At 40.1% G+C, this 15,389-nt stretch overlaps 1 protein-coding gene across 3 annotated transcripts in view; it reads left to right on the top strand.

The window, feature by feature from the left end:
* LOC127840164 (uncharacterized) overlaps nt 1–15,389 on the top strand; it is a 37,093-nt gene that overhangs the window by 10,225 nt on the left and 11,479 nt on the right. For all 3 annotated transcript variants that reach the window (XM_052368661.1, XM_052368659.1, XM_052368660.1), the window contains exons 4-6: nt 262–436; nt 1,331–1,413; nt 1,707–3,552. In XM_052368661.1, the coding sequence (XP_052224621.1) occupies nt 262–436; nt 1,331–1,413; nt 1,707–2,077 (629 nt within the window). In that variant the 3' untranslated portion in view covers nt 2,078–3,552. The remainder of the gene's footprint in view (nt 1–261; nt 437–1,330; nt 1,414–1,706; nt 3,553–15,389) is intronic.

The following is a 15,389-nucleotide window of genomic DNA, read 5'->3' as shown; positions in this document are numbered from 1 at the left end:
CATTTAGTCATCCATACAAGACATTTACAGGCTTGAACTTGAGTATTTATTTGAAACAAGATACACTCCATAACTGCCTTTCATGCCAGGCCATCTCAATATTTCTAATGTTGTGAACTCATATGTAACACTGATTATTCAGGGACTTTATTTCAGAATGTTTTTATGTACATTAAAAAATAACTTTACTTAAGTTTAACTTTTTCTCCAGAGATATACAACTTTTCAGGTTAAGCCTCATATTTTGTTATTCTTTTCCAGGTCTTGGACAGGTCACCCTGAGCCTAATCAAGAAGCCCCAGCCTGTTTCCATGGTTACAGCTGACATACTGTCCACTCCAGTGGTCACTCCCAAACCAAGTTTCAGTGGTCAAGTGAAACTTGCACAGTTGGAGAACCATGTCCCAGCTGAACTGCCAGAGCTTTGGGGATGCTAGTAAGTGGTCTTTACGGTTACTTATTTTATGAAGGCTACCATTATCAGAATCATATAATTTACTCCAATTAGATATGCTTCTTGTTTTACTGTGATAAATTCCAGGATACAGGTTAAAATCAGGGCCCTCAATCCATATAAGGGGAAGCGGGTTGCTGGGGAATTTTTGTGGCGTTTCCCTTTTTGGGGGATTTTTTACTTACTCTCTCATTATTACATTTGTACATGTTTGCACTATATTCATTTCTTTTTTCATAATTTAGTATGTTTGACAAGATTAAATTGAAATAGAATTGAGATTTAATAATCATGAGACACATCTATCTATAAAAAAAAAATATATTTTTTTATAGAAAGATTTCAGAGGGAATTTTTCCCCAAAAAGGGGAAAAAAGTATACTTTTAAGGTGGAGGACTGCGGCCAAAATTCGGCTGCAGATTTGATAGATTGAGGGCCCTGTAAAATGCATCTGCAATATAATCACGGGTTTATGGTTGTAGATCAAATGATAACCTACCCTTTCAGTGTGAGTTCTTATATAATTTACAGAATTAACCCCCAGGTATATGTGATATGAATCAAATGACCCCCCCCCCCTTTCATTGTGTCTGCTGCTGTATTATTCATGATTATCTCCCTTCTATATATCAAATAAATCAAATAATATTTCTTCCCTCTATGTGTATCTGCTCTTTAATATTTGATGATTATCTCCCTTACATATATGATTAAAATCCAAGTATTGCCTTCTTTTCGTTTTTGGGGTCCTATACGTTCATAATTTCTTCCTTGTAAATGTGCTATAAATCAAATTATTCCCTCCCTTTTCAATATTTTAATTATTATCTTCCATATATATATGATGTGTATCCAATCATTGCCTCCCCCTTCAGTGTGAGTGCTGCAATGCAGAGGCAGATGGACCAGTGGGAGAGAGAGGCTAGTAGCCTGAACATCAAGACTCCATCCAGCATTAGTAAGAATTCATAGTAAATCATTCCATTACATGGTTGGTACAACAATCAAAAATAACTTTTATTGTGAAATCTGTGTGAATTAAACAATGACCAAAGTTTCTGAAGCAAAAAAACACACAAGTGTGCAAGCAAAATATTTTTAAAGGGAGATGTCCACAACTTATTCTTTAAAATACTAAAAAAACTATTTATCTTTATTAAATATTTAATTTTTGCCAGGCATATATTTTACTTTTTTATCAACCTTAACTAAAATATGGATCTGTATTAAAATGAAAATTGCATGTTTTAGGTCAGAGTCCTTTTCGAAAACCTGGGTCTGCATCTAATCCATTGCTGCAGTCCAGTGTGGCTGCTAAGCAGCAAGTCAATTGGTGTGCTCCCAAACACTGCCTCCAGTCTAGTGTGGTTGCTAGGCCAGTTGTCATGCCAACTCAGCCTGTACTGCAGTCAGCTGTGGTTGTCTGGGCTACCCCTGTCCAGAGGATCATACCTGGCCCTGCACCGGCTGCTAGATGGGGTCCCAGCTCTTACTCACAATCCTCTGTGAGTTGTTCAGTTGCTAGGAAACGGCCACTGGAGGAGTATGAGAATGAGGCTGCTCCCTCAGCCAAGATTCACATTAACAAGAACCACCCAAGGTTCAGACACTTGTTCCAGTAAATAAGCACGGGTGGAGGATAAGTATGGTTTTTATTATTTACAAAAAAAGAAAAATGAAGCATATGCTTCACCAAAAAAAGTAAAAAAATAAAAATGAAGCAAGGCTTCGCCAAAAAAAGTACAAAAAAAAACAACAACACAAAAATACCAAAAAAAGATGTAACGTAGGTTTTGTAGTGTAGTTATACTATTAACACAAGATGTAGCCTAGGTTTTGTAGTGTAGTTATCCTATTAAATCTGTATTAGAGATTTGTTTACTGTTTTTTTTATGTTCCTTCTTTGTTTAACTATGCACAAAATGTTCATGGTTAGCTATTGGGATACCGTGATTTCTGTTTGTTGTTGCATCAATGTGGCTGTCTTTTGTTTTCTGTCTTTTTATCATAAACTACCAAATTTGATATAAATTTAGAAGGAAGTTGCTCCAGTGACAATTGTTAAAAGGGTTTCAATAAACTTCATATAATGGTCACAAGAGCTACAATAGATTTTCAAGGAAACAAATCTCCCCTTTAACTACAAGGTTTAGAGGTTTGATAATATGTTTGTTATATTGTACTTTGGTTATTAATGAAGTTTTTTGAAGCATTAGCTTGGGGTAAAAATGAACCATTGTTACTCAAAAAAGTATTGTTTCTGCTCAATGACTTAAATTTGATAGTAATTGTGCTCAAATTTTGGTGCAGGCAGTTTACATGTATACCTAGCTTCCTATTTCACCTGTGACCTATAAGGTATAGCTCAAGGTCTGAAAATAAATTCTGTTTCTGCTCAATAGCTTGATTTTTATGGAAATATTGTTCCGATATTTTGTATGTTGTTTGTTAGTCTGTTACATGTAGACCTGGCTAAGGATTGCATTTGGGACAATTTGGATTAAGGTCAAGGTCACTGTTTATTAAAATAAAAACAACTGTTTCCCGCTAAATAACTTAAGTTTGTTTGAAGTGTTTTTGAAATATAATACTCACCTAAAATTATAAATTTGAAATAACAGTATCCTCTTTGGGATTTAGATGTAAAAAGGCAATCAATTCACATGTTCTTATTTTATGTATGCTGATGCAATGTGTTTTTGTTTGCCATTATTCATTGAGATCATTCTGGAGATCACAGTTTCTATTTCTGTAATATTTTTACAATAACGAATGTAAGTCAGAGTGATGGCCACTATTTTGATATTTGGCAATGAGGCTTTACAATTCTATAAGATGTTTTATTTAAAAAATTACAACATAAAAAATGAAAAGAAGACATTTTCTTCCCAAGCCGAGATCTATTTCAGTTTTTATATGCGCTGAGAAATTTCCATCCAGGCCATCCAGTAAAGCCTCCTAATGCTTCCAAGCTTGACAAGGACACCAGCTCCAGTAGCAGTGAGTAGCAAGACAAGCTTGAAGGTCCCAAGCCCTTGGAAAAGCAGAGGGGGAGGACATATGCTTTTAGATGACATCCACAATGGAACTATGTTAAGTATGTTGCATGTTTGTAGATGTGAAGATTTTTCCCCTAAGCTTGTGATTAACATGTTTTGCCAGTTAGAAATTCCAACACATCGCTAACTTGGTTAAAAATCGTATGTTCATACCATCATCAGGCTGAGTTTTGTGGTGATGTTTTTGTCCATCTTGAAGTGTGCTTAAACTTTTCATTCAAACAACATTGTATGTTATATTACACTTCTTCAAAATGGGTTCCATATACAAAGTTTTTTCAAACGTTTGGGTCAACTAATTCATATTTAAATAATTTATATTTATTATGCCCCCCTTCGAAGAAGAGGGGGTATATTGTTTTGCACATGTGGGTCGGTCGGTCCGTCCGTCCACTAGATGGTTTCCGGATGATAACTCAAGAACGCTTAGGCCTAGGATCATGAATCTTCATAGGTACATTGATCATCATCGTCGGATACCCACGACTAATTCATTCCGTTACTCTCCAGCATTAGCCATGGGACAATATAAGCAATACACGCCTTTTTGACCTTAACTGTAACCTTTCAGTAGACCAACGAAATCGCAGTTTACAAAAAGAATTTCGCTTTGGAGGTGTCCATGCTTCGCCTGGATAATTGCGATTTGATACACCAAGCCATTCCATCCACCTGTCCAAGTGCTTAAAAAGACATGTGAGAGACTAGAGGTACTTTTACTCTGAAAGTTGTTTAAATTCTCAATTTTAAAGTATACACATGCACGACAAAATTCCATTTCTATGGACGACGCCATTCGACAACAAACCCGAAGTCTCTATAGTACGAGTTGTATCATTGGTAAAAAATATCCTCATGAAACCGTGAGGGATCCAATGAAATTACTGGATTTGACACACCCTTAAACGGTGAAAAGAGCTCATAATGTCCCACGGTAGATAAATGGAGAGTAACGGAATGGGTCGAACGTGGGTATCCGACGATGATTGATCATGACTGGCAGATGACCCCTATTGATTTACAGGTCACTAGGTCAAAGGTCAAGGTCACAGTGACTGGAAATAGTAAAATGGTTTCCGGATGATAACTTAAGAATGCTTACGCCTAGGATCATGAAACTTTATAGGTACATTGATCATGACCGGAAGATGACCCCTATCGATTTTCAGGTCACTAGGTCAAAGGTCAAGGTCACAGTGACTCGAAACGGAAAAATGGTTTCCGGATGATAACTCAAGAATGATTACGCCTAGCATCATGAAACTTCATAGGAACATTGATCATGACTGGCAGATGACCCCTTTTGATTATCAGGTCACTAGGTCAAAGGTCAAGGTCACAGTGACTCGAAACAGTAAAATGGTTTCCGGATGATAACTCATGAATGCTTATGGCTAGGATCATGAAACTTCATAAGTACATTGATCATGACTGGCAGATAACCCCTATTAATTTTCAGGTCACTACATGTAGGTCAAAGGTCAAGTTCACAGTGACATGAAACAGTAAGATGGTTTCCTGATGATAACTCAAGAATAATTAGGCCTAGGATCATGAAACTTAATAGGTACATCGATCATGACTGGCAGATAACCCCTATTGATTTTCAGGTCACCTAGTCAAAGAACAAGGTCACAGTGACAAAAAACGCATTCACACAATGGCTGCCACTACAACTGACAGCCCATATGGAAGGCATGCATGTTTTACAAACCGCCCTTGTTTTATTGGATCCTGTAATGGAAATGTACAAAGTGTTTTCAGATTGTGCCCTTGCTATTAAAACTTGCCGTGCCTGTGGGTCACTTGGTTAATATTGTCATTGTTAACAAAAATAATTATCACAAAAGGTCTCAATTACCATGCAGTTATCACAGTTTGACTCCATCACCATGCATTTATCACAAAAGGACTCCATCACAAGGAAGTCATCACAATATGACTCCATCACAATGCAGTCATTAGAATAGGAACTCATCAGCATGCAGTCATCACACCAGGACTTCATCACCATGCAGTTATCACAACATGATTTCATCGCCATGCAGTCAAAACAAAAAACTTGATCACTGTGCAGTCATCACAACAGTACTCCATCACCATGCAGTCATCACAGAAGGACTCCATCAGAAAACAGTCATCACAATAGGACTCCATTACCATGCATTCATCACAACAGGAAGCCATGACAATGCAGTCATCACAATAGGACTCCTTTACCATGCAGTCATCAAAATGGGCATCCATTACCATACAGTCATCATGATGGGACTCCATAACAATGCAGTCATCACAACAGGACTCCATTACCATACAGTCAGCAAAATAGGACTTCATCACTCTACAGTCATTACATTAGGACAGTCCAACTTCATTACCATGCAGTCATCACAACAGAGGTCCATCACCATGCAGTCATCACAACAGAATTCCTACATCATGCAGTCATCATTAAAGGACTTCATCACCACACAGTCCCACAATAGGACTCCATCACCATGCAGTCACCATAACAGGACTTTATTACCATGCAGTCATCACAACTGCCCTCCATCACAGGACGTTTACCCAATGCTGTTATGAAACCAGGACTCCATTACCATGCAGTATTCATAAAAGGAGTCCAACACCATGCAGTAATAACAATATGACTCCATCACCTTTCTGTCATCAAAAAAGGACTCCATCACCTGTCATCCCAATAGGTTCCCATCACTTTGACGTCAACACAATGGTACTACATCACCATCCAATCATCTCAACATAACTTCATTACCATGCAGTCAATACAATAGGACTCCTTCACCATGCATTCTTTGAATAAGACTCCATTACCTTCTAGTCAACACAACAGGACTCAATCACCATGCAATAATCACAAAAGCACTCCATTTCTTGGCTGTCTACACAACAGGACTATGTAGTCATGGAGTCCCCACAAAAGAACTCAATCACCATGCAGTAATCACAACAGGACTCCATCAACATTCAGTCATCTCTATAGGACTCCATCACCATGCAGTTTTCTCAATAAGACTTTGTCGCCATGCAGTCATCTCAATAGGACTTTGTTGCCATGCAGTCATCACAACAGGACTCCATCACCATTCAGTCATCACAATGGGACTCCATCACCACGCAGTCCTCACAACAGGACTCCATTACCATGCAGTCATTACAACTGGACACCATAACCATGCAGTCATGACAACAGGACTCATTCACCATGAAGTCATTACAATAGTACTCCATCACCATGCAGTCATCATAACAGGACTCCATCATCCTTCAGTCATCTAGTAGGACTCCATTACCATGCAGTCATCACAACATGACTCAATCACCATGCAGTGATCACAATAGGACTTTATCACCATGCAGTCATCCGATAGGACTCAGTAATCATGCAGTCAACACAACTGGGCGCAATCACCTTGCAATAATCACAAAAGCACTCCATTTCCTGGCAGTCAACACAACAGGACTTTGTCACCATGCAGTAATCACAACAGGACTCCTTTACCATGCAGCAATCACTACAGGACTCAATCACCATGCAGTTATCACAATAGGACTCCCTTACCATGCAGCAATCATTACAGGACTCCATCACTATGTAGTCATGAAAATAGGACCCAATCACCTTGCTGTCATCACAATATGTTCCCATCAACTTACAGTCAACACCATGCAGTCATAACAATAGGACTCAATCTATTATCACCTTGCTGTCATCCCAATAGGTTTCCATCGACTTGCAGTCGACACAATGGTACTACATCACCTTTTCGTAACATTATTTCATCACCATTACCTTGTAGTCAACACAAAAGGACTAAATCACCATGCAATAATCACAAAAGCACTCCATTTCCTGGCAGTAAACACAACATGGCTTGATAACATGCAGTCCCCACAAGAGACTCCATCACCATGCAGTAATCACAACAGGACTCCATCACCATGAAGTCATCACAATAGGACTCCATCACTATGCAGTCATCTCAAAAGGACTTAGTCCCCATGCAGTCATCTCAATAGGACTTTTTCGCAATGCAGTCATTTATAACAGGACAACATCACCATGCAGTCATCACAATGGGAATACATCAGCATGAAGTCATCACTACATGACTCAATCACCATGAACACTTTGTCACTATGAACTCCTCACAACAGAACTCCATCACTATGCAGTAATCAGAATAGTACTCCATCACCATGCAGTAATCCCAACAAGACTCCATCACTATGCAGTACTTGCAATAGGATTCCATCACAACGCATAAAACACAATCTCTGTCAACATGCAGTTATCACAATAGGACTCCCTTACCATGCAGCAAACACTACAGGACTCCATCACCATGCAGTAATCACAATAGACTCCTGTACCATGCAGCAATCACTACAGGACATTCATCACCATGCAGTTATCACAACAGGACTCCCTTACTGTTCAGCTATCACTATAGGACTCCATCACCATGCAGTCATCACAAAAGGACTCCATCACCATGTAACCATTACAATATGGCTCAATCACCATGCAGTCATAAGAAAATGACTCCATAACCATGCATTCATCACAATATTCCTTTACCATGCAGTCAACAGAACTGGACGATATCAACATGCAGTCTTCAGAACAGGACTTCATCCTCATGCAGTCATCACAAGAGGATTACATCACCATGCAGTCATCACAATAGGACTCCATCACCATGCAGTCATCACAATAGGTCTTCATCACTATTCAGTATTCACAATAGGACTTAATCACCATGCAGTCATCTCAACAAGACTCCATCACCATTCAGTCATCAAAACAGGACTCTATCACACTGCAGTCAGCACAATGGGACTCCATCACCACGCAGTCCCCACAACAGGACTCCATTACCATGCAGTCATTACAACTGGACACCAGTTGTACAATAGATCTCCATCACCATTAAGCCATGACAATATGGCTTTATCATCATGCAGTTGCTACAATAGGTCTTCATTTCCATGCAATCAGCGGAAATGGACGCTATCACCATGCAGTCATCAGAGCAGGACATCATCATCATGCAGTCATCACAATATGATTCCATCCCCATGCTGACATCCCATCAGGACATGACTCAATCACCATACAGTGATCACAATAGGACTTAATCATCATGCAGTCATCACAATATGATTCCATCCCCATGCAGACATCCCAACAGGACATGACTCAATCACCATGCAGTGATCACAATAGGACTTTATCACCATGCAGTCATTGCAATAGGACTCCATCACCATGCAGTCATCCGATAGGACTCAGTAACCATGCAGTCAACACAACTGGGTGCAATCACCTTGCAATAATCACAAAAGCACTCCATTTTCTGGCAGTCAACACAACAGGACTTTGTCACCATGCAGTAATCACAACAGGACTCCCTTACCATGCAGTAATCACTAAAGGACTCAATCACCATGCAGTTATCACAATAGGACTCCCTTACCATGCAGCAATCACTACAGGACTCCTTTACCATGCAGTCATAAAAATAGGACCCCATCACCTTGCTGTCATCACAATAGGTTCCCATCAGCTTGCAGTCAGCACAATAGGGTCACATCACCATGCAGTCATAACAATAGGACTCAATCTATTATCACCTTGCTGTCATCCCAATAGGTTCCCATCGACTTGCAGTCGACACAATGGTACTACATCACCATTTGTAACATTATTTTATCACCATGCAGTCATTGCAATCTAGGACTCCTTCACCATGCAGTCATCTAATAGGACTCCATTACCTTGTAGTCAACACAAAAGGACTAAATCACCATGCAATAATCACAAAAGCACTCCATTTCCTGGCAGTCAGCACAACAGGGCTTGATACAATGCAGTCCCCACAAGAGACTCCATCACCATGCAGTAATCACAACAGGACTCCATCACCATGCAGTCATCACAATAGGACTCCATCACTATGCAGTCATCTCAAAAGGGCTTTGTCCCCATGCAGTCATCTCAATAGGACTTTGTCGCAATGCAGTCAACTATAACAGGACAACATCACCATGCAGTCATCACAATCGGAATCCATCAGCATGAAGTCATCACAACATGACTCAATCACCATGAAAACTGTGTCACTATGGACTTCTCACAACAGAACTCCATCACCATGCAGTAATCAGAATAGTACTCCATCATCATGCAGTAATTCCAACAAGACTCCATCACTATGCAGTTCTTGCAATAGGATTCCATCACATCGCATAAAACACAATCTCTGTCAACATGCAGTTATCACAATAGGACTCCCTTACCATGCAGCAATCACTACAGGACTCCATCACCATGCAGTTATCACAATAGACTCCTGTACCATGCAGCAATCACTACAGGAATCCATCACCATGCAGTTATCACAATTGGACTCCCTTACCGTTCAGCAATCATTATAGGACACCATCACCATGCAGTCATCACAAAGGACTCCATCACCATGTAGTCATTACAATATGGCTCAATCACCATGCATTGATCACAATAGGACTCCATCACCATGCATTCATCACAATAGGTCACCATTACCATGCAGTCATAAGAAAAGGACTCCATAACCATGCATTCATCACAATATTCCTTTACCATGCAGTTAACAGAACTGGACGATATCACCATGCAGTCTTCAGAACAGGACTTCATCCTCATGCAGTCATCACAAGAGGATTACATCACCATGCAGTCATCACAATAGGACTCCATCACCATGCAGTCTTCACAATAGGTCTCCATCACTATTCAGTATTCACAATAGGACTTAATCACTATGCAGTCATCTCAACAAGACTCCATCACCATTCAGTCATCAAAACAGGACTCTATCACCCTGTAGTCAGCACAATAGATCTCCATCACCATACAGCCATGACATTATGGCTTTATCATCATGCCGTTGCTACAATAGGTCTTCATTTCCATGCAATCAGCGGAAATGGACGCTATCACCATGCAGTCATCAGAGCAGGACATCATCATCATGCAGTCATCACAATATGATTCCATCCCCATGCAGACATCCCAACAGGACATGACTCAATCACCATGCAGTGATCACAATAGGACTTTATCACCATGCAGTCATTGCAATAGGACTCCATCACCATGCAGTCATCCGATAGGACTCAGTTACCATGCAGTCAACACAACTGGGCGCAATCACCTTGCAATAATCACAAAAGCACTTCATTTTCTGGCAGTCAACACAACAGGACTTTGTCACCATGCAGTAATCACAACAGGACTCCCTTACCATGCAGTAATCACAACAGGACTCCCTTACCATGCAGCAATCACTACAGGACTCAATCACCATGCAGTTATCACAATAGGACTCCCTTACCATGCAGCAATCACTACAGGACTCCATCACCATGCAGTCATCTGATAGGACTCAGTAACCATGCAGTCAACACAACTGGGTGATATCACCTTGCAATAATCACAAAAGCACTCCATTTCCTGGCAGTCAACACAACAGGACTCAATCACCATGCAGTTATCACAATAGGACTCCCTTATCATGCAGCAATCACTACAGGACTCCATTACCATGCAGTCATAAAAATAGGACCCCATCACCTTGCTGTCATCACAATAGGTTCACATCAACTTGCAGTCAGCACAACACGGTCACATCACCATGCAGTCATAACAATAGGACGCAATCTATTATCAACTTGCTGTCATCCCAATAGGTTCCCATCGACTTGCAGTCAACACAATCGTACTACATCACCATTTCGTAACATTATTTCATCACCATGCAGTCATTGCAATCTAGAACTTCTTCACCATGCAGTCATCTAATAGGACTCCATTACCTTGTAGTCAACACAAAAGGACATAATCACTATGCAATAATCACAAAACCACTCCATTACCAGACAGTCAACACAACAGGGCTTGATACCAGTAGGGCTGTAACGATACATTCAAATATTCGAATTACTCGAATACGGCTGTGGACGAATCGTATTCGTTATTCGCCACCTCCCGAACCGAATATTTGACGAATACAAGCAACGTGGTTTCGAGTTTGAAAGTTTAATCATGTTATCTTACCTTACAAATAAAGGATCATACAATAAACCCCTATATTTAAATGTTCTTCTCCTTATTCCGGCATTTTTCATCATGTAAACCCCACCCACTTTGTTACACAGTGAGATTATCAACAGAAATGGCGGCCACCGGTTGAATATTTATGACATTGAATTGAAAAATCTTTCGCTGGTTGTTTAATGTTTATTTCGGTAAATACGAGTGGTTTGATGCTCAAACATACACACAACGGATTAGCAGATGGAATTTCTTTTTTGTTTATCTTTACGACAATGATTTTGCAAATATCATCTACATCACCCATCTGGCATTGCTCATTAAAAATGTGAATGGGTACTGTAACTAATGTGTCAACTGTTGACTCTAAATTGTTCTACTCAAGGATTTTATTGGTACTAGTCATGTTTTCTCAAAAGTTTGAAAACTGTGTTCAAAGTTTAATCAGTTCTAGTCTAGTGTTTTGTTATTTCAAAGTGTTATATTTCATATTTTCAGTATGCAATGATACTCAATTAATCAAATGGACAGATACTCATAGTTTCATACTATATAATGTCATGTCAAGTTGTCAGTATTACTTTTGTTCATTGAAATGCACATTCGTGAATAAATATTAGTATTCGCCATCCTGTATTCGTGATACGTATCGTATTCGTTACCTAGTGTATTTGTTACAGCCTTAGATACCATGCAGTCCCCACAATAGGACTCCATCGCTATGCAGTCATCTCAAAAGGACTTTGTCCCCATGCAGTCATCTCAATAGGACTTTGTCGCAATGCAGTAAATTATAACAGGACAACATCACCATGCAGTCATCACAATGGGAATCCATCAGCATGAAGTCATCACAACATGACTCAATCACCATGAAAAGTTTGTCACTATGAACTCCTCACAACAGAACTCCATCACCATGCAGTAATCAGAATAGTACTCTATCATCATGCAGTAATCCCAACAAGACTCCATCACTATGCAGTCCTTGCAATAGAATTTCAGCACAACGCATAAAACACAATCTCTGTCAACATGCAGTTATCACAATAAGACTCCCTTACCAAGCAGCAATCACTACAGGACTCCATCACCATGCAGTTATCACAATAGACTCCTGTACCATGCAGCAATCACTACAGGACTCCATCACCATGCAGTTATCACAATTGGACTCCCTTACCGTTCAGCAATCATTATAGGACACCATCACCATGCAGTCATCACAAAGGACTCCATCACCATGTAGTCATTACAATATGGCTCAATCATCATGCAGTGATCACAATAGGACTCCATCACCTTGCATTCATCACAATAGGCCACCATTACCATGCAGTCATAATAAAAGGACTCCATAACCATGCATTCCTCACTGTATTCCTTTACCATGCATTTAACAGAACTAGACGATATCACCATGCAGTCTTCAGAACAGGACTTCATCCTCATGCAGTCATCACAAGAGGATTACATCACCATGCAGTCATCACAATAGGACTCCATCACCATGCAGTCATCACAATAGGGCTCCATCACCATTCAGTATTTACAATAGGATTTAATCATCATGCAGTCATCTGAACAAGACTCCATCACCATTCAGTCATCAAATCAGGACTCTATCACCCTGCAGTCAGCACTATTTTCCATCACCATACAGCCATGACAATACGGCTTTATCATCATGCAGTTGCTACATTAGGTCTTCATTTCCATGCAATCAGCGGAACTGGGCGCTATCACCATGCAGTCATCAGAGCAGGACATCATCATCATGCAGTCATCACAATATGATTCCATCCCCATGCAGACATCCCAACAGGACTGCATCACCATGCAGTCATCAAAATAGGACTCCATCACTATGCAGCCATCGCAATAGGACTACATCGCCATGGAGTCATCATAATAGGACTCAATTACCATGTCGTCATCACAATAAGACTCCATCACCATGCAGTCATCAGATCAGAACTCCATCACCATGCAGTGAACACTGGACTCCATTACCATGCTGGAAGCACTTTAGAACTCCATCACCATACAACCATGACAATAGGACTTCATCTTTATGACGTTATCACAATAGGTTTCCATTGAAATGTAGTCAACAGAACTGGAATCCATTATCATGCAGTCATCACAACAGGACTCCCATCACCATGCAGTCATCATAAAAGGACCCCATCACCATGCAGTCATCACAACTGTACTCAATTACCACACATTCCTCATAACAGAACTCCATCACCATGCAGTCATAACAACTTGACTCCATCACTGTGCAGTCATTTCAAATGGACTCCATCACACGATGCCGTCATCACAACAGGACTCCATCACCATACATTCTTATAATAGAACTCCATCACCATGCAGTCATCACAACAAGACTTCCTCACCATGCAGTCATTAAAACATCACTTTATCATCAAAGAGTACATGTAAACACAATATAGAACTCCATCATCATGCAGTTATCACAAAAGGATTCTTATCTTCACGCAGTCATCACAACAAGACTTTATTACTATGCAGTCATTACAACAGGACTCCATCATCATGCAGTCATCAAAATAGGACTTCATCACCATGAAGTCATCCGAATAGGACTCAATCACTATGAAGTCATTACAATAGGACTCCCATCATCATTCAATCATCCTAACAGAATTTCATCACCATGCAGTCATCACAACAGGACTCCATCAACATGCATTCATCACACAAGGACTCCATCAAAATGCAGTAATTACAATAGGACTCCATCACCATTCAGTTTTCACAACTACACTCCATCACCACGCAGTTATCACAACAAGACTCCATTACCATGCAGTCATTACAAAAGGACTCCATCATCATGCAGTCATCAAAATAGGACTTCATCACCATGCAGTCATCACAATAGGACTCCATCAAAATGCAGTCATCACAATAGGTCTCCATCACCATGCATTCAGCACAATAGACCTCCATCACCATACTGCCATGATAATAGGACTTCATCATAATGCAGTTATCACAATAGGTCTCCATTACAATGCAGCCAACAGAACAGGACTTCATGCTATTACCAGGCAGTCATCAGAACAGGACTTCATTTTCATGCAGTCATCACAATAGGACTCCATCACCATGCAGTCATCGCAACAGGACTCCACCAAAGTGCAGTCATAACAATAGTAATCCATCACTATGCAGTAATTAAAATAGGACTTCATCACCATTCAGTGATCACAACAGGACTCCATCACCATGCAATCATCATTAAAAAGGACTCCCATCACAACAGGACTCTATTACCATGCAGTCATCACAATAAGAGTATATCACCAGTCATCAGAAGAGGACTCAATCTTCATGCAGTCATAACAACATGACTCCATCAGCATGCAGTCATCAAAATAGGACTCCATCACAATGCATTCATCACAATAGGACCCATTTCTATGCAGTCATCACAACAGGACTTCATCACCATGCAGTCATCATAATAGGACTCCATCACCATGCAGTTATGAAAACAAGACTCCATCACCATGCAGTCATCACAACATGACTTCATCACTATGCAGTCATCACAACAGGACTCCATCAACATTTTTTTGATGACAACAGGACTTCATCACCATGCAGTCAGCACAACTGGACTTCCTCACCATATATTCATTTCAACAGGACTCCATCACCATGCAGGCATCACAATAGGTCCCCATGACTATCAAGAAATCACGAAAGAACTCCATC

Source organism: Dreissena polymorpha, chromosome 7, assembly GCF_020536995.1.
Source record: "Dreissena polymorpha isolate Duluth1 chromosome 7, UMN_Dpol_1.0, whole genome shotgun sequence".
Classification (NCBI taxonomy): Eukaryota; Metazoa; Mollusca; class Bivalvia; order Myida; family Dreissenidae; genus Dreissena; species Dreissena polymorpha.
The sequence above is the reverse complement of the archived record's forward strand: the minus strand, read 5'-3'. Positions and strand labels throughout refer to the sequence as shown.